Below are 20,769 nucleotides of genomic sequence, written 5' to 3'. Positions count from 1 at the left end.
GGAAATATATACAATATTATTATATGATAAATCTGTGAACAACAAACCTTTAAAAAAAACCTTTATTGGTTTATCAAAATATAGAATACAAAGAGAAATTCAAAAAAATAATAGAAAACTAGGAAGCGGGGGAGGAAAAAGAAAAAAAATTGATGCAAAGAGGGAAAAGGAAAGAAAAAGGTAGAACAACAAACCTTTTAAATGCAATTGTCTGATTCATAAATCATTTGTACCCCCTAATACATGAACTGTACACAACAAAAGGCCACCATCTGCCTGTTCTTCTATTTGCTAAATCTTTCTGTAAATCAGTTTCAGATGTTCAAGGTTAGTTTGCATTTCCTGTATTATTTCTCTAAAAACTGCCTTGCCCTCGCACATTTTGATATACTCTCCTGAAATTATACATAGTTATCCATATTCTTTCAATACTATAAATTACTTAACAGTACTTACTTTCAACCCTTTTATTATCAAAAGTAATAATGTAATAGTTTAACAAACCTACCCAAGTTTCTAAACCTGATATACCCAGATGAGATTATATTTTACAATGACTCTTATATTATCCTAACGTTTTGTTGCTCAACAAACAATAAAATTATCCTGTTTAACAGTGTAACAAAAAAGACATGGAATGCTGGAAGACACTTTGCTATTTCAGAAAGATAAGACTATAGTTTACAAGTTTATAATTTATTTGACAAGGCAATATCGAATAGAGTGATCAATAAAAATTAAAGTTTACAGCTGAATCAATACAAATGTTCCGAGTGGCAGTCGTGGCTAAGAGGACTTTTACTGAACTTCACCTTTTTCACCACTTTCCTGGATCAAGAAGCCCTTCTTTCAGTCACTCATACCCTGGTCATCCTCCATATGAACTATTGTAATTGGCTCTAGATGGGGCTACCCTTGAAGAGGATCTAAAGTTGTAACTGGTGCAGAACATGGCAGTGTGATATATTTTAGGTGCCATAGGGTTGCACACGTAACATCTTTGCTATGTGAGCTGCACTAAGTGCCAGTTTGCTTCCAGCTTCAATTCAAGATTTTGGTAATCACCTTTAAATCCATGCGTGGCATGGGACTAAGTTACCTGCGGAACCATCTCATACTAATTACTGTCCCCTCCCAGCTGGTTAGGAAGGGAGGGTATGTTGCAAATCCTGTTGGTTAAAGAATTCTTATTGGTTGAATCCTGGAAGACATCCTTCTCTGCCATTGCCCCAACATTTCACCCCCAGAGGGGGGGCATCCCCCACTTCTAGCCTTCAGCTAGAGTGTGAAAATCTGACTCTGCCAACTGGCATGAGGGTTGGACAAGGCTACGTGACAGTGGGCGTACTAATTATAGAATAACAGAGTTGGAAGGGAGGGTGGAGTCTTCTAGTCGAATCCCCTGCTCAAGCACCAAATTCTATACCATTTCAGACAAATGATTGCCCAATTTCTTCTTAAAAACATCCAGTGTTGGAGCATTTACAACTTATGGAGGCAAGTTTTTCCACTGATTAATTGTTCTAATTGTCAGGAAATTTCTTGTTAGATCTAGGTTGATTCTCTTCGTGATTAGTTTCCATCCATTGCTTCTTCTCCTGCTTTCAGGTGCTTTGGAGAATAGATTGATTCTCTCTTCTTTGTGGCAATCCCTTAGATATTGGAACACTGCTATCATGTCACCCCGTCCTTATTTTCATGGGTGACAGGTGTTTTTCTGCCATTTTAACTCTTTAACTTTTAATATTTTTTAGCAACCTCTTAATGTAGGTCTTTATTCTTTATGTTTTATATTGTGAATTGTTTATTGTATTGTAAACCACCCAGAGCCACTCAGGTAAGATGGGCAGGATAGATATGTTATGGATAAACAAAGTAATAAAAATGGTGGGCAGTGTTGTCTTTACCGAAGCCAATGAACTACTAAAGCCACACAATGTTTTTATGAACCACTGAAAACAGACTGTATATTAAAAATTCCCAGATTCAGTATTCCATAAAAAACACTGCATGGCTTCAGCAGTTTTCGGCTTCAGGAATGAGAACTCTGTGTGATGTTTTTAATAAGCGGTAGTCTATTGTTAAATATATGTACGTTGTCCATAAATCGGACATTCTTAACTCAGAAATGCCTGCATTGACCTGCATGATATTCTAAGGGGAAATGAAAGAAAAAGATGTAGTTGGTTATAAGGATAGGTAAAAAAGATAGATGAATAAGAAAAGTGACCAAGCAATATGTAAGATAATAATAAATACTGAATAGAATATGACAATGTAGCTAAGTACAGTTCCCCCACATGTATACTAAATCATCTTGTGGATTTTTAATTCTAATTATATGAGCTGAATGTAATCCTGAAATAAACACTAAATAGTTTGGTGGCAATACTCAGCTATTAATATTATTTCAATAATTTATTCAATATAAAGAATAATTTTAAATTAGCTTCCAACGACAAATATTTATTTTAAATATTACAGTTCTTAATTTATAAAAGGATAAAAAAGGGAAACTTACTTGTACCTTCTATCAGTAGTTCTTGACCATGACTACCCAGGAGGGTACGTGAAAGAAAAGGAGCAAAGTCCACAAATATCTCCCTCAGAAGAGGGGCAGCTTTTTCCAAAGCATGCTCAAGCCTCTCTGAAATACTAAGAAATGTACAAGTTCAATGAAAAACATAATTTAAGGATCAAAAATTATCTAAGGAGAAAACAATCTGCAAAAGTATAAAATGCATCAACAAAAGTCGAGAAGCCAGTGGCTAAACACACTGAGTTTAATTACTATTTCAACGGAAATAGTAGTACTAAAAATCCAAAACTTCCTATAGACCTCAAATGAAAGATCACAATCCAGTCAGAAGTGTAGAGTGAATTCCATATTACTTAAATAAATTGGAATATGATATAGCCAGCTGGAAGAAACTTAAAAGTTACCTCATGTTTGAAGCAGAATCCTCAGGCACAGAAGAAAGTGTAGGAACAGATGGTAATCTTGAATCTGATGATCCATTGCCTGCCAAAGAGATTTTTAAGAGTTCAAATAGCTGTAAATATATGAAACTATCTTTAATCAAAACCCATGCTAATTCAGTACTTTCTACTTTGACTGGTAGCAGTTCACTTTGGCTCCAAGATCTTTACCAGGGGCAGTGTCTTTGAACTTTTTAACTGAAAATGTCACCAACTGAAAAAATTAATCCTACTCTATATCTCATCTCACTCTACTTTGTCATCAGCAGCATGCTATATTCATATTGTTCTTGGAGTCTTGGAAAAAGATAGCTCAAGCCCTTAAATACCTGAATAATATTCAAATTATTCCCTGTATAGCTTTTGGGAAACTCATCATTACCAAAGTTATCCATTACCAAAGAGCATCAATTAAAACTTGTCTTTAACGTTTTCAGACTGGGGAAAAAAAAGAATACAAAGAACAAAAAACTGTTGTTTTTCTTCCTCTACTTTGATTAAGATATGTATGCTTTACATTAACAGTGTGTCTCTACTCTTTAAAACTTGCCCACTTCTAAAAAACAGTGTTCACACTTGCCAAAATCTGGTTATTTAAAGATGGTATGATATAGAGATGATGAAAAGCTGACAGAGCTTACAATACAACTGTGCAATTCTATTGAGCCCTGGAACTACAGAGTATCCCCATTCTTGAATAATGGATATATACAAGATATAAAAAGTGTTTTTATTAACTATACAGAAGGTCTCTCATGTTTCTATTCTACTATCAGAATATATCAGAGGGCTCATAAGATGATTGAAACCAGATGATTGAAACCAGGTGAAATATTTCAGATATTCTTTTATTCAAAATAGTTAATTTCACTAACTCATTTTACAATTCGAGAAATTAACACTGAAACTACCCAGCATTTTTAGAAAGAAAACCATCTGGAATACATTTTCTATATAATTGCTATGATTACTATCCTTCTATTAATGAAGTACTATGTTTAACATTTAATAGTTGATATTGTATCATATCTGTGTATTTTATATTTTAGACTTATGTTTAGAATTCATCATTCCACACATTAGTCTGTCAGTTTCATAATAGAGATTTAGTATTTAGCTTAGATCTATAACAATACTTTAGCACATATATTTAAATTCTGTAACATCTAGCATTTTCTTAATATGCGTAGTCTCTTTAGAATGTAGTATTCTGTATTTTATTATTGTAACAAATTGTATTGTAAAAACTTTCTGTTTTTAACAAATTAACAACTGTGACTGAGATACAGACACTAGTCCTAAAGTCTCTCTCTCTCTCTCTCTCTCTCTCTCTCTCTCTCTCTCTCTCTCTCTCTCTCTCTCTTTCTTTTTACAATAATACAATACAATAGTAGAGTTGGAAGGGACCTTGGAGGTCTTCTAGTCCAACCCCCTGCCTAGGCAGGAAACCCTATACCGTTTCAGACAAATAGCTATCCAACATCTTCTTAAAGACTTCCAGTGTTGGGGCATTCACAACTTCTGGAGGCAAGCTGTTCCACTGATTAATTGTTCTAACTGTCAGGAAGTTTTTGTTTTTTTCTTCAATAGGTAACACAGAAGAAAGAGTGCATACAAAATTTATTTTCTGAAAAATGTTGAAGGTTTTTATTTATTTATTTATTTGTATTTTGTGCTGCCAACTCACTGATGCAATGGCTCTGGGCAAATTACAATATAATAAAAAAGTAAAAAAAGTAATGCAAATCAATTAAAATTAGGAAAATTAAACCAAAGCTAAAAACCAACTGGGTGGGAGACATGGGTGAGGATCACCATCCTGCCAATGCCAAAGGTCATTCAAAATACTATTTCTAGTCCATATCTGGGTCTGAAACCAGACTGAAAAACATCCAGATAATTCACTTCCTCTAAGGTTCTCTAAAGCTGTTGCACAACCACCTCCTCTACTTCTCCTCAGAAAAATAAATGAACAAATAAAGATTTTTTAATTAAAATAAATCTTCATATCATTCAGGATCAAAAATGTATTTAGCTGAAACATTATCTCTGCAAGAAATAATGCATACCATTAGATCAATACAATTACAAAAAAATCTCAGGTCCTGATAGTTTTCTGGTAATGGGAATAGGAATGGGAGATGGAATGTGGGAGTGACAAACATGTCAAAATGGACCCTCCCCTGGGCTGTAAAGGTGACTGGCAGAAACACATTTTCAGACTTACAAGTCAGTGTCAGTCTTGCAATGTTGTCCACACGGGAAACATGTTCATGTGTACTAATTATATTTTATTGTAAGGTTATTTAAAATTTTGAAAAAGTAAAGATATAATATTAAATTGTGTTCCAAAAATTTTGAATATCTCAAAATATAAAAACTTTAGATTTATCACACATTTTCCATGTTTTTTTTCTTTAACTTCTGTATTTTCTTTTCATTTTAATTATCTTAAAAATGAATATCTGCATGGAAACTTCTATGGTATATTGTTACTTATAGTATCCTGCATCGTAAGAAATTTGCAATTGTAAATTGTAATACAGAATCTATGATAAAAATAAGAGAAAGCAAAATATAGCAGTGTTGCATGTATTTTGTGTGTGTGTGTGTGTGTGTGTGAAAATTATCACTTTTTCCATAATATTTATATTTAAAAAAAATAAACTTACAACTATCACGAAGATCAGGAGCCAAAAGTTAAGTACGCAAGCTAAAAATCTGTTATAATAAATGTTCTTCCTTTTAAGTTGCTACTAACTCTGATCCTTTGGGATGTGGCAAGTTATAAATCTAACAGGACAATATTAAGTTATTTGACATATCAGCTCCTGATGTTGGACATTCGGAGTCAGCAACAGAGTTTTTGGTTACCACTAACTAACCGAAGAGCTTGGTTTATGATGAAAAACTTGGCTTGGTGCCCAGATAAAATGAAGTTTTATTGCAGCACAAGCTACTTCAAATCACATTTTCCATACTGCTAGAATCGGTAGAATGTAAATAGCAGTGCAGCACATCTGTTCAGGCTAATGCCTGCCTTAGAAAGAAGAAGCAATTCCCTCTAGCAGTTCCATTCCAAACAAAATTAACTAGCTAGGGAGAAAAATTGTACTTTGTGCATGTTTAAAAAATTACTTGGTCAGTTGATTTAAAAATACAAACAACTGTGCAACTTAATATGAATAAGATAAAACCTAAAGCTAAATACATACAAAATGCCACACGTTGAATTGAACCTAAATGTTTACATTTCCTATATACCGTATATGAGACAATGTTTTTAAAAAATCCAACCAATTTCTTAACACATTTAGATTTCAGACTGTATCCTTTAGGGTAAAAACATCCAAGTGATTGTACAGATTGAAATACCATTTAAGCCTTATAACTTCAGCACTGATAAAAACAATAGTCTCAAAGAATATATTAGTTTAAAGATTGTGAAAGCACAAAAATGCAGTTAGGCATTGCTCTGCAAGTGTTTCCAAAGCACTACATCATATAAATCTTCTTTAGATAAATGCACTAAATGTACTTCCAGCTGAGTTTTCATTTTAAAATGGCTTTTATTCATTTAAGAGAAGAGAGATCTTTCAGAAGCATGTTTTCTTCTAAAGCTGACATGCAAGTAACTGTGGTAGCTACTTCAAACAAGTGGAAACCAAGTGGCTTATCTCTCTTATCCTTTCACTGATAAACTGGCTCCCTCAAACTGACAGTTTTACAGACATATGTATGAACATAAAAGGAAATGCAAATAGATCATCTGTCTAGCACCCTTCTAGTGAAAGCTTATTGTTTATTCAAGGTCCCCAAGGATCTAAACAAATAATGTCTCTGGCAATAAACTGCTCTTAAGAAAATGAGTTGTTCCCGAAGCACCTGCATGTCTGAATGTATATGTGCAAACAAAGGTGTCACCTAACTACTAGTTTAATGACAAAGTAACAGCTATGAGACAGATTTTATTTCTCCTTTCTTTAGTAACAAAAAATTTCTTTGTAAAAGGAATATGTACAGTAGTTGGCTAAATAAATATTTTGCATAAAAATATTGTTGCCTAACACAGAAAAAAAAGATTTAAAAAGTAAATCTCAAGTTATCTGTTGCTATTTTAAAATACAAGAGTGAATTAATTCACTTATTGCAAAATTTAACTACTATGTATCTCAAATTTATTTTCTTTACAGTAGTTACCTGATGCTCCTTTTAGGACTGAAACATAAATCTAGTCCACTATGAGAACTATCCTAAACAGTCTCACTGCAGGATTATTTCTTTTCAAATCTGCATGAATATCATCTCAATAATTGAATGAAGGCATTTAATTGATGCATAAGGATAACAATGGACAGGTAAAATAATCTCTAGAGAATCATTCCAAACCAAGGTTTCATACAAATAAAAAGGTAGATAACATATTTTCTTTCAGCAGCAACTAAATCATATATACTGTATACATATACATATACATATACGTGTGTGTGTGTGTGTGTGTATTAAATGAACTTCAATTTCAGCTTTGTTTATAGTATCATATAATTTTATTGGCAATGAACAAGTAATCAGAGCTAGCTTGCTTCAGAGGTTAAGGAATCAATCTAGAAACCGGGAGACCGTGAATACTACTTCTACCTTAGGCACGAAGCCAGTTGGATGACCTTGGCCCAATCACTCTCTCAGTCCTAGGAAGGAAGCAATGTAAACTATTTCCGAAAACCTTGCAAAGAAAACTGCAGGGTCTTATCCAAGCAGTCTCTGAGAATCTGACACAATTGTGTGAAGGAAAAAGCAACCACAAGTATCTACCAACATTTTTGCATTTCTTTTGTAAAATATGGAATTCTACTAGAAGGGAGAATGTTATAATCCAAGACAGAATATTTGCATATTACATGTTTTAAGAAAGATTCAGGACCACAAATGAACACCCATGCCTATTCTCACTTTATGTGTAGTATTAAAAGCTATTTATATGGAGAAGAGGGATAGGTTCAGAGTTCTCCATCTTATTACTTGAAGTCCATATAACAATATTTGCAGTAACATCAGCACTGAAATTGGGGACATAATACTTACGTAAAAGTATTCTAAGAGCCAAATTAGTAATAAATAAAATAAATAAATAAAATGTTAAAGAAGATAAAACATCATTACTTGAGATTCTTTGGAGCATTTCTTAGCCAAGAAAACCCAACTTTGCAATTTCAATTGGGTGGTATATAATGTCTCAGTAGCTGAATTATAAATATATATATCATATTGCTTTGTTATTTATTTTGCAAAACTCATCTCCGTTCCCTCACTTACTTGGAGAGCCTCCAGTTACATCTGGAGCTTGGGAAGAATCCAAAGAAGAAACCACACTAACAGCATTTGGAGGCATGTTAATTGTAGCTGCAGATGAACTCACCGACTTCTTTGGTGCCACAACCACACTCCTATGACAGAAAAGATGTATGTTACAAACTATATTTTAAATGCTTGGGAATGACCAAATATATATTTAAAATACATATATAACAAATTCAGACTTATGCAAAGTAGTTTGAAAGTCTGAAATTCAGGTATTACTTCTCTTTTCTCAGAATTGTCAAATTTTTACTATATGTTCTAAGGATACCAAATTGTTATTAAAAATCTGATTTTTAAAGATACACTCTGAAACACATTCTGATTTTACCCTTTTATGTCAACACTTTACATTATTTCTAACAAAAACTACATAAAAATAGTTTTAGGCAAAGTAGTCATCACTAGAATCAATATGCTTAAAACGAAGTAGACATTTGCACAAGAGTTTAAATAAATTGAAGGCTACTGAAGTTCAAAATTAAAATAAACTGGACCAATATGTTTTTAACTTTATAAATAAGTTGCTATTAAAATGACCTATGAAATTAGTGTTTTAACTTAAATACTCAGAAATATTCAAAACTGGATATAGTCTATGTTTCAAGCATCATTTATATTAGAAAGAATAATTGTGGCAAACCAGTTTCAATTTAATAGTAATGTTTTATTCCAAACATCTAAAATATCCAGTTAACCATACATAAAAGACACTTTTAATTGCAAGTTAGCTCCATAAACATGCAATTCCTCTGTTAATGAGCTAAGGAATACAGTTGATATATATTATGGACTCCCAAAGCAGTGCTTCTTTTTAATTACCTGGTGTTAACTATAAGCCAAAAGTCTTCAACATTCCATTTATTTAATCAATTTATTCTGTTGACAGTACTGTTAAGTAGTGGTAGAAAGTATTCCCTTAATAGCATTAAAAATATGCCATTTGTAAATAAAACACATTAACACTGACTCCAAACTCAGATATATAATGTAGAAATTTTCTAGCAGCTTATAAATTTATTAAAAAGATACCTTTATTTCTTCCCATTTTAAGTTCCACTGATCACTGTAACTAAACCAGGCCTGATTAGACATTCTGAATACCATGAATGAATAGGTATTCACTATGGATGTTATAGTGTGCGTCAAATTATTACAAGGGTGACTACTAATATTAACTATACATTAAAATATGGGTGAGGATCACCATCCTGCCAATGCCAAAGGTCATTCAAAATACTATTTCTAGTCCATAGAAGAAGAAAAAGCCACCTGAGCCCCAAACTAAGGAATTAAGGCATTACTGTAAATATTTTTCACATGCACAAAAATTTGCACAAAAACTTATTAGGTTATAAATTTATATTATCAGAATATGAGCTTTGATTTTCACTTTAAAAATAATTTAAGAATAAAAACTATAAATGTTAGATGTAAGTTAAGTTTATTATGAGTAATATTTTAATTTTGAATGGTCAGGGATAATACTTAATAATGGCCCAAAAAAAGTACAGAATTTTGTTTTCTACATCATTTTGCTACATAGAAAAATTCAGTATTTTGCTATGCCGTATCAAAAGTTAAAAGTTAAGATATTGTATGTGTACTATTTATCATAGTACTTTGCCATGGATCCTGAATTATTCATTTGTAGCAAGGATGAAATCGTGTTACTGTCATTCAATGAAAGAAAAATGTTTCCTTTTTTCATCCTATAGAATGTGTATGCATTGGTTAGATGTATGAATGATAAGAAGTGAATTTGTTGGGTTATGTCTTTAAGAGATACATGCATCCATGTGAGTGTAGGAGTATGTGGGGATCTACATGCTCTACTTAGCATCCCAAGGCAGGAAGTTGTTCATTAATAACAGATATGAACCTATTAGTAAAACAAAAACCAAAGTGGCTTTTTTTGGCTCTCCTTCCCCTCCTCCCGCCCCTCCACAGCTAAAGTCTAGCCCAGCCTGGCTCAACATCCAGTCCGAACATGCTTCATCAGCAATGAGAGCAAGAAAAGGGTGACGGTCCTCTGAAATCGTGGCGTGCAGGCCTTCAGAAAGCCAAAAGGGCTTAGGGGAGGAGATACCAGATGAGGGAGTTTGAAGCCCCCCTATGGCCATAAGTGTGGGCAGGCTGCCACGTGGCGAATATCTGTAGCTTGGGTGTAGGATGAGGGTGAAGGTTGGTTCTCCAAACCTTCACCCTCAGGCTGCCATGTGCCCACTTTTAAACCAATAATTGAAATGTCCACAACACTTCCATTATTTATTTCATCTGTTTCTTCAAAACTGATGACTACTGAAGTAATAAAAGTACATTCTCATAATTCAGTTAATTTGCATATTTGACAGAGTCTCATGAGCTTATGTGTTAGGATAACTATATAAACATGCTAACATAAAAACATTGCAAAAACTCTGAAATACCTTAAAAATAGGAAAAAGTTGGCCTTCAAATCTAATTTTCACTGCAAAGAACAACTATTTCTACTATTCTTTTTAAAGAACTGAAAAATGTAAGATCATATTTCAGAACTTTTAATAACTATACAATAGATGATTTTGCTTCATTCATTTTATTCAGCAGGACTTTAGATAATTTCCAACACTTCTACTGTTAAAAAATGAAATGAAATAGTATTTTTGCCCCCGGAAGTCTATAGAAAATAAATACTGCAAATAGTCTGTCAATTCACTGTCTCTACTTCCTTAATGAAAAAAACAGACCAGGCCTTGAACTTTTATCAAGATAGATCCCTGGCACCCACTAATCACCAGATTGGATCTCCATGTAAGATAAAAGAGTAGTTTTGGGTATGGGAATAAGCGCACATCATCTTCATGTTTGCAAAAACCCACAACCTGCCAGCCTTTCAGCTAGGTCTCACTCACATAGCTGTTACTGTATATTCTCCAGCTATGGCTGAAGAGTTGATAATCCTTAAAATACGAGGAGAGTTTTGATTTCTGACACAACATTCCTGAGATAAATGTAGGATCAGAGAGATGCTTTGAAATTCCCAGAGATATTTTTCTGTATAACTACTACATAGGAAAATTTTTTAACAAGGTTTCTTCTTCCCCCAACCCCAAAAATTAATTCACAAAGCCCTGTGTTCCGCACTAAACAATACATTAAATATAAACCAGATACACTAAGTTCCTCAGAGCATCCTGAAGCCAGCTTGCTCCAAGTTTCCAACTGTAACGTTAGTATTGTGATGTCCCTGGAGATAAAACCAGCTCGTTTCCTGAACGACAGGTCATAACCTATTCTACCCACAATCAACCTAACACAGTAGCACATGCGCGCGTGCACACACACACACACACACACACAAATCTGGAAAAAAATGGGAGCAGACAATGGGACGAGGTTCCACCACATGTTAAAATCTTACAAGAATATCAATTTTACAAAGTTTTAGTTTTTTCCCCTTTAATGCAGCAACATTATATTCTGTATTCACCAATGCATTCAAATTAATTTTGATCACTTTCTTTAATCTGCATAATAACTGGAAATTTAGAAGCTCAGTAAGCAAAGTCATACACCTGTATAAAGCCAAGAATATAGTTTGTTTTAATAAAACATGAAGGTGGTTTATTTAACTCGAATGAATAAAATTGAGCAATCGAGCATCAAAAAAACAACTTTAGTCATGGAAAGATTTTCACTTGTTTTATCGTTATTTTTCCTTTCACAAACACTGCCCTAATTTCATTCACTGTACAGTATTTAGTCTATAAGACAATATGATAGTTACCATTTTTTATTTTGTTTATGCATTTATTAAATTTATATGCTGCACATCTCACTGTTATTCCATTAATTGATGAATGCAAAGTATAGAATGCATGTGACAAAGATGTTAATTTAATTAATTGTTAATTGTTAATTAAATTATATTATCAAAGAATTAACAATCCTAGATGCTAACTACAAATATACATTGAATATGGAACAGAATCTGGCGTGTGCTTGGTACAGCAATACGTGACATTAAAATTCACTTTAATAGTATGCCTACTCATTATAAAGTAAATTATGTTCCAGAGATGCATACTTCTCATGAAATTCCTATTCTTACAGTTCTTCCCTAGTAACTATGTATGTTTCAATTTACACTGTCAGTGTCCTTTTATTCTAATAAAGTTTTGAAAGTAAATCACATACCTTGCAATGAAGCATCAGAACAAATACATTATACTCTGTAGTCTGGCATAAAAAACTATACTATCTTTTAAGTCATTATTCAATCTGCTTAAAATTGCAACAATACTGATTTATGCTTATGCTTCTGAATTTATTCCCTAGAATGCAAAGTCTTCAAAACAGCACAAAGCAATCCTGAAAAACCCTGAACTAATTTCCTTTCTACCATCTGCAAAAGCTTGTTTGTGACTTATGACAGTTTTTCACACCTATGATTGCTGCAACGTCCCCAGGTTAGATGATCAAAATTCAGACACTTAGCAACTAGTTCATATTTATGATGGTTGCAATGTCCTGGGGTCATTTGATCACATTTTGTGACCTTCTGACAAGCAAAGTCAATGGGGAAGCCAGATTCACTTCACAACCATGTTACTAATTTAACAATTGCAGTGATTCACTTAAAAACTGTGACAAGAAAGATCATAAAATGAGAAAAAATGTACTTAACAACTGTCTCACTTAACAACAAAAAATTTGGGCTCAACTTCAGTCATAAATCGAAGACTGCCTATACTATACTTTTAGATTTATAAAGTATATTTGCAGGTATGCCCATTTCAGGAAAATATTTAATTTTTTAAAAACTTATTTTATATATCATTTTATATAAATCAAGGTTTAGCCATCCTTACCTGTCAAAAGATTGAAATTGTATTGGTTGTGCAGTGGCCCCATCACCAAGGGCTCCAAGGAAAACAGGTGGAAGAACAGTAGGGTCCACCGTGGCCCCATCTGCAGGAGCACTGACCAAACTTCTTAGGATGTCTTTCACATTGACGTTTTTTGCAGTTTGTACAGAGGATGCAGTTTTACCAACAACCTCATTATGTACTTCGTTTTTATTTTCTTGAGATTTATTAACTTCTGAAGAAAGAGTACATAATATTTCACTGATTGCATCTGGACCTGTACTTATACTTTGTCTTTCTGGTTCAGTAACCATCTCAGAATTGTGTCCTGATCCAGAACAAGCTTCCTCTTGGATTCCAGAATCCCTTCTTTGTGGAGACGTCACACTTTCTGACTGCTTGGCAGGTCCCTGACTTAAAGTGGTAATAGCTTCACATTGTTCTTCCTTAACTTGAGAGATATATAAGATATAGTATAAAACATCAGAATTACCTTCAAAGTGATCAAATTATTTTATAAATAATTGCTGTTTTAACAAACATTACAACAAATAACTGTTCCTAAAGTTTTCTGTTCTTAATTCATCATATGGACAATACTAGAGGTTACTGTAACTAAGAATTCCAACTAGGTTCTATGCTAGAGCAATTAAAATATAATACTTACAAGGTCTCTTTACTTACTCAGTTATCAGATATTAGGGCTGAAAAGGAACTAGTTAGGTAGACAATCTACAACTTGTCAAAAAGAACATGGTGAATCTAGAAAACAATTAAAACTATAATGTACAGAATATCAGGGTCTGCTATAACTGGTTCCAGATTCCATCCAATCTTGCTATTCTTTAAAAGTTAATTTTCAGCAGTGTGATCCAATTTGGGAAGTATGCTGATGGCCTCTATATCTCTTTCCTGACATCTAGTAATTATCTGGAACTTCGCCACTTTGAATTTTTCAACCATAAAATCTTACAAGCAAAAACAGCAGGACTCTTTACTTACAAGCAAAACTGGCTGGACTCTTTACTTACTAATAAATCAATGCCCAAATTTGTCTATTCCAATCTATTTAGGTACTTGACATGATCGATTTAACATTCAGCTAAACACATTGTTGCATTTGGACTTAGACTGCATTTCTTAAAGTGTGATTATACCTTTTTTTGGGCGGGAGGTTGGATTAGATGACCTACAAGGTCCCTTCCAACTCTGTTAATCTGTAATCCAATCTGTAATTTATATCCATGTATGAACATAAGATATCATCCAGTTAATTTCTGAAGGACATTAATCCTATTTTGTGTTTACTACTAATATATTTTATCTATTAAACTTGCATTAAACCAATGAAATATTAAAAAATAATATTCTGGACAGTAAGCAGAAATGGATGAACAATTCCAAGATTCTCTGAGGGCTAATAAACTAACTCCATATTTAGAAGTAATAATCAGAAATTTTTAACATCAATTTTCAAGTGTCAGATTAGAAGTAATCTTTCAAATCATATTTTTAAAGTACAAATATGAAGGTATGTTATTAATAACATTTTTCATAATCAAAACCAATAGCATAGATCAATGAATTATTCAGAATGTTAACAAAGATTATTCTGAATAGAACCTAATCTAAAAATAAAAATATTCACCATTATGCCCCCAAATTATATAAATGAATAGAACAGTCCTATATATCTATCAAACGTATGCAGTATGAATATATTTACTGTAGTAGTTTGCAAACTGATCTGTATGGCCTGCTAATGATTTTAAGAGTATTCCCAACATCAGCAATGTTGTGTGGATTTCAACTCGTTTGAATTCTCCAGTAAGCCCAACAAATACTAAAAATTCTAGGAATTGAAGACACATGTCTTCAAGTTGCTGAAATTTATAATTTTATGGATATCCTACTCTAATCAATAAAGTATATTTCCAGGTGCCTGCAGTACTAACCTATTTTGGGTGACTGGGAAGGTTGAAATTGCCTCCGTTCATCTTGAGGTTCCAAAATATCTCTGTATTTTGATACCATGAGTACAGAGATAAAATATACTACAGCCAAAGCCAAGAACTGTGCCTGCTTACTGTCCTCCTAAAAGAACAAAAATGAATAAAAATTACTTTATTGTCCTACACAAAGACCTGAATTACACATTACTATCACAAAATAATTTCCTCAAGGAAATTACAACAAAAATATCTACATGGATTTATTTATTAGGGCTTTGTGAATCACATGGATTCTTTCGGAAGCAAAGTGTCCCTTCAAGTCTGTTGCTCGATAAAACAGCTTAACACAACTGTTTCAAAGAGCTCCCCACAATGTCTTATGATGAGTACATAAGCAAAGACTCTTTATCCAGGAGTAGCAGTGGAATTCAGAATTCATTTAAAATTTGCAAAAGCACATTTAGAACTCTCCCTTTTTGCTCACTTAATGCTGGACTAAATCCTGATCTTTGCTAATCGCATATGTTGATAAAACAGCAGAATATTTTGTTTTATAATTTTGAATGTTCTACACAGAGACTTCTTCTCATGTAGAAACCTTCTAATCTAGGCAATTGATATATTATTCTAGTTTTATATCTGAGTGAAGAAAAACACCTATAGCTTCAGAATTGGGAAATGTCATATTGGGATTCTATTGACATGTATTGGTGATGTACTAAAAAATATTTGGACTCATTTCAGTTCTACATTTTAAATAGAAAGAACGTGGGTTGTCCTGATGGTTCAACTATTGTAGGAACACAGTGATAATAACATTCTGGTTTTTAATACATTCCAATTTTAAAAAATATTCAGAAAATTGGATCCACCTGCAGAAACGACTGTTAATATGATCTTAAGCTTTTCACATGATCTCAATTCCTGATTTGCTAGTCCGACAGTATTTTACAATTCTTGTACATACACTGTTAGACTTTGGTATCATTGAATGGTGCATAGGTTTAACAACTATACATGATTATTAAAAGAAGGAATTAAGTAGGAAACGTTGCTCACTATATCTCTGAATACCACTGCACGGAGCCGATTAATATCCATATCCTGTAGAAGTCTGTCAATATCTCTTATTGGAGAAATTCCTCCAGTTACAATATCAACTGGACTCTGTTCAAAAGGAAAAAAGGGGCATGTATTATTTAATTTTGAAGATCTATCTATACATATATCTATCTATATCTGATGAAAAATCAATTAAATTGTAGATTTTCAAAAGTGTATATAAAGTTTGAAATCTGTATACTACTCATATATCTGTGATCTTTAGCTGGGTTAAAATTTTGCATCATAGGGCAAAACCTTGTCAACAATTGTACCCCAAATGGACTTACAGAATGCCAAGATCCATTACTTCTGAGAAAATGAAATTTGGAGAAGTTAAAACTACTTCAGTAGCTCGGCCATTGCCGATCATCACATGATCCTCATTTTCAACATTCCATCGCAGCCACTCACACAATCCCTGATTCGCTCCCTCAGGGGAGGGAAGAAGGGACGAAGAAAGAAAGAGGGAGGGAGGGAGGGAGGGAAGGAAGGAAGGAAGATATCTGAGGGTCAATGCCAGCTTCCCATTAAGAAATTAAATGAGGAAGTCAAAAGGAAGTCCTGTTCCCACCGATTTTTGTCCACTCATGGTCATTCTGTTTTAGGTTAGGAAATATATTTGAAAGGACTACACATGATTCTTATTTACACGTTTCCCTGACACATTCTCACAAGCCAAGCCAGGGAAGCTTGTAGGGAAATTATATAACTGTGGCTGATAGCGGACACTGGGATTGAACTTGCTCCTTTCTTCCTGGGAAGCTTGCAGGAGAAAAATCAATGGGGAACCTTGCAGTCAAGGCCACAAGTTGCTCAGGTAAGTCTCCCCAACCCCACACTTTCTGCCAGTCTCCTTGCACTCCTGCCGTGCTGGGCAGCCTTGATTCAACAGATCATGATTGTCTAGTAATAAAATAAAACTATGCAAAGAAACTAAAGGTATTTATGATTTACATTTAGTACATCTTTCTTCCTGAAAAGTGACAGCATATATATGTAGAATTATTACATTGTATAAACAACCATACTTGGTTTTCAATACTTGCATTAATGCAAAAAAGTCACATAAATGTATTCATCTAGATACAGAGGGGATAAAAATCATCATTTGCCAGTACTGATTTAAAAAATCCACTTGCCTTTGCTCCAGTCCTTCCTGAGGCTATAAGGCTTTGTATTATTTTCTGATGCTTAACATTTTCTCCACTAGGCTTCATTAACATATGCTGTTGCTGACACTCCAAACAATTTCTGACGGCTACCGCACATACTAAAATGAAAGGACACCTTTTAGGGATATTTCTATTGAGATATTTAATTAATTTTCAGTTCTGTGATATTTCATTTTCCTACTTTTTAATTACAATGGAATGTGTAAAGCATTCAATGTTGCTGCAATCCGATTTCCAAAATGCCCCATTTATCTACACCATGGGTAGTCAACCTTTTTTTACGTACCGCCCACTTTTGTATCTCTGTTAGTAGTAAACTTTTCTAACCGCCCACCGCTTCCACAGTAATTTATAAAGTAGGGAAGTAACTTTACTTTATAAAATTTATAAAGCAGAGTTACAGCAGAGTTACCACTTTTGCACCTCTGTTAGTAGTAAAATTTTCTAACCGCCCACTGCTTCCACAGTAATTTATAAAGTAGGGAAGTAACTTTACTTTATAAAATTTATAAAGCAGTTACAGCAAACCCTTACCGCCCACCATGAAAGCTGGAACGCCCACTAGTGGGCGGTAGGGACCAGGTTGACTATCACTGATCTACACGTTACGCTATGAGTGAGTCATCTATTTTTGCACTGGATTTTCAGACTGAAAGCAGTTTCTGATGATAAAGATACAATGGCATGAAACATCTAGAATGGTTCTGAACCATCTACTTGCAGAAATATGTGACTCATCCCTAGAACATAGTGATTGGCTATTCTAGAATGTTTTGCATATAAGATTAAAGAATTTCCAATTCCTTTTAGAAAGGAAGAAATAATTCCTTTTTCACTCAGCAGAACTTTTCTCCAATCAGCCTTTTTTATACAAATGGCCATTAGAGCTCTAGATCAGTGATGGTGAACCTTTTCGGCACCGAGTGCCAAAATTAGAGCATATGCAAACATTTTTGGTACCGAGTGCCAAAATGGTAGTGCACGTCTGTGAGTGTGCGCACATCAATAACCAAATATCTTCTGGTTTTCTGCATGCACATGCGCACCAGCCATCTGGTCTGCTGGTTTCTGGTGCACATGCGCACATGAAGACCATCTGACTGGTGCGCATGCACCGGCTCCGCCTTGCCTTTCGAGGGTCCTTACGCCTCCCTGCCCGTCCCCCTGGTCCCCATTGGGGCGGCGGAACATCCCCACTGACTACCCAGTTTTGCTGCCCTGGACAGTGAAAGTTGGGCGTGGAATGCTGCTTCTCTCCGCTGGAAATCTGGAGCCTCTTCCCAGCCTTGGAACAAGCCAGTGCAGGCCCCCTCTCTCCTGTCACTTCTTCCAAGGGAGTGTGACTGCTTCCCAGCTGGCATGTCTCCATGCATAAAGAGCTGCACTCTCCTCTGGCCACTGTGGGGTAGCTTTCTGGGGCTTTCCACCCTGGCCGGCTCAAGCACTGCAGAAGAGCAGGCCAGCCCCTGCACATCCCCACCACCCCTTTTGCCAAGGAAAAGTGACCACTTCCTGTCCAGCAGAGCTCTTGCTGCTTCCCATCCAGTGCCATATCTCCGGCGTTCCTCCTGCACAGTCCTGCCACCCCAGAAGAGCAGCAGCGGCAATAGAAGGGCAGGAACGACCGGCCATCCCAGCACTCCAGCCCGCGTTTGGTGGCTGGGCGGCTGGCTGCCCAGCCCGCTGCTCCTCTCACTTCTGGGGAAGCGGCAGTGCGAGAACCACCATCTCCAGGGACAAGATGGCAGCGAGGATAGGTGGGCTGGGGCTTCCCTCCCTCCCCACCCAAGTGGGCTTCTTGCACTGCCCCAGCCCTCCAGCCCGCGTTTGCTGGCTGCGAGAACCGCTGCTGGGGTGAAGGTGCGCCCCAGAATCCAGAAGAGGAATGGGAGCAGAGCTGCTGGCCAGAATGGGCAGGCTGGGACTTCCCTCCTGGGGAAGCAGTGTGGGGAAGCGGCGGTGGCAGTGAAAACGGGCAGGCCAGGGCTTCTCTCCCTCCATGTCTCCATGCATGAGGAGCTGCACTCTCCTCCAACTCCCCTGGGCAGCTTGCTGGGGCTTTTCTCACTCCCCATCCAAGAGGGCTTTTTGTGCACTGAAACTTCCAGCCCGCAGCACCAACGTGCATCTTCAGTATGGAGCACCAAGCTTGCTCAGGTGCACAGGGTATCATGGCAGGTACTCTGTACCGCGGCCATGCATCGGTGCTGCAGGCTGGAGGCTTTAGCGCACAAGAAGCCCGCTCGGGTGAGGAGGAAGGGAAGCCGCAATAAGCTGCCCAAGAAGGTCAGAGGAGAGCGCAACTCCTCATGCATGGAGACACGGAGGATGGGAAGCCCTGGCCCGCCTATCCTCGCTGCCACCCCCCCTTGTCCCCAGCAGCAGTTCTCGCACTGCCACTTTCCCAGCAGTGGGAGGAGCACCAGGTAAGGCAGCTAGCCGCCCAGCCAGCAAACATTGCCTGTGTGTTGCCGCTGCTGCTGCTGCTCTTCTGGCGTGGGGGGGCTGTGAAGGAGGAAGGCCAGAATTATGGTGTCGGACAGGAACCAGTCGAGCTTCTTTGGCAGATGCGTGGTGGCTGGCCAGGTGCTCCGGACCACGGATGCGCCCTGGCCTGGAGGGCTAGGGCTTGGCAAGAAGCCTGCTTGGGTAGGGAGGGAGCCCAGCCCGCCAGGCCTGGCCGCCAGCTCTCTTCCGCTAGGAAGCGACCACCAGACTCCCCTCCGCATCTTGCCATTGCTGGTCTTCGCATGCACATGCATACCAGAAACCAGAAGATCAAATGGCCAATGTGCATGCTCACACTGCAAACAGGAAAATCATCTTTCTGACATGCGCATGTGCACCTGTACGCGTGGAAACCATCTGGCTGGCACGCCGGAACCCGGAAGAGCAACGGGTGATGGCTCCACGTGCCACCTGTGGCATGCATGCCATAGGTTCGCCATCACAACTCTAGATGTATACAAGCGCATTATAACTTTGATAGGAATTTTCTTTGTGAATATATTTAAGATAACTTATCAAAGATTAAAAAAACATCTCAATGCTAACAACTATTTGCTTACCAAGTCGAAGACATTGCCGTAAAATTCCACCAGATGACATATTTTTCTCTGACTCAATTTCAGTAAATCCAAGGGAACTTGCAAAGATCAATACATCCACAAGGCTAATTAACCTTTGAAGGAATGCTAGGGAAGCTTCCACTGATAATCCTTGAGTTGGCTCAATGCTTTCCAATTCATGCTGGAGAATGGAAAATGATTTATTTTTATATACCTTCCTAAATTACCATAGTCTAATATGTGCTTCCTGACTTTCTTGTAATCTTTTCCTCTCCAATAAATATAAACT

General features: G+C 36.2%; 1 protein-coding gene across 3 annotated transcripts in view; it reads right to left on the bottom strand.

Moving 5' to 3' along the window:
* LRBA (LPS responsive beige-like anchor protein) overlaps nucleotides 1-20,769 on the bottom strand; it is a 357,721-nt gene that overhangs the window by 256,607 nt on the left and 80,345 nt on the right. For 2 of the 3 annotated variants that reach the window (XM_081959507.1, XM_081959509.1), the window contains exons 26-33: nucleotides 20,481-20,661; nucleotides 17,380-17,510; nucleotides 16,196-16,303; nucleotides 15,140-15,278; nucleotides 13,188-13,635; nucleotides 8,293-8,423; nucleotides 2,944-3,022; nucleotides 2,522-2,655 (exon numbers count right to left, since the gene is read on the bottom strand). In XM_081959507.1, coding sequence (XP_081815633.1) covers nucleotides 2,522-2,655; nucleotides 2,944-3,022; nucleotides 8,293-8,423; nucleotides 13,188-13,635; nucleotides 15,140-15,278; nucleotides 16,196-16,303; nucleotides 17,380-17,510; nucleotides 20,481-20,661 — 1,351 coding nt within the window. The remainder of the gene's footprint in view (nucleotides 1-2,521; nucleotides 2,656-2,943; nucleotides 3,023-8,292; nucleotides 8,424-13,187; nucleotides 13,636-15,139; nucleotides 15,279-16,195; nucleotides 16,304-17,379; nucleotides 17,511-20,480; nucleotides 20,662-20,769) is intronic. The other variant, XM_081959508.1, reaches the window with a different exon arrangement.

Source organism: Natrix helvetica (assembly GCF_964273705.1).
Source record: "Natrix helvetica genome assembly, chromosome: 7".
Classification (NCBI taxonomy): domain Eukaryota; kingdom Metazoa; phylum Chordata; class Lepidosauria; order Squamata; family Natricidae; genus Natrix; species Natrix helvetica.
This window is presented reverse-complemented; position numbering and strand designations above follow the sequence as displayed.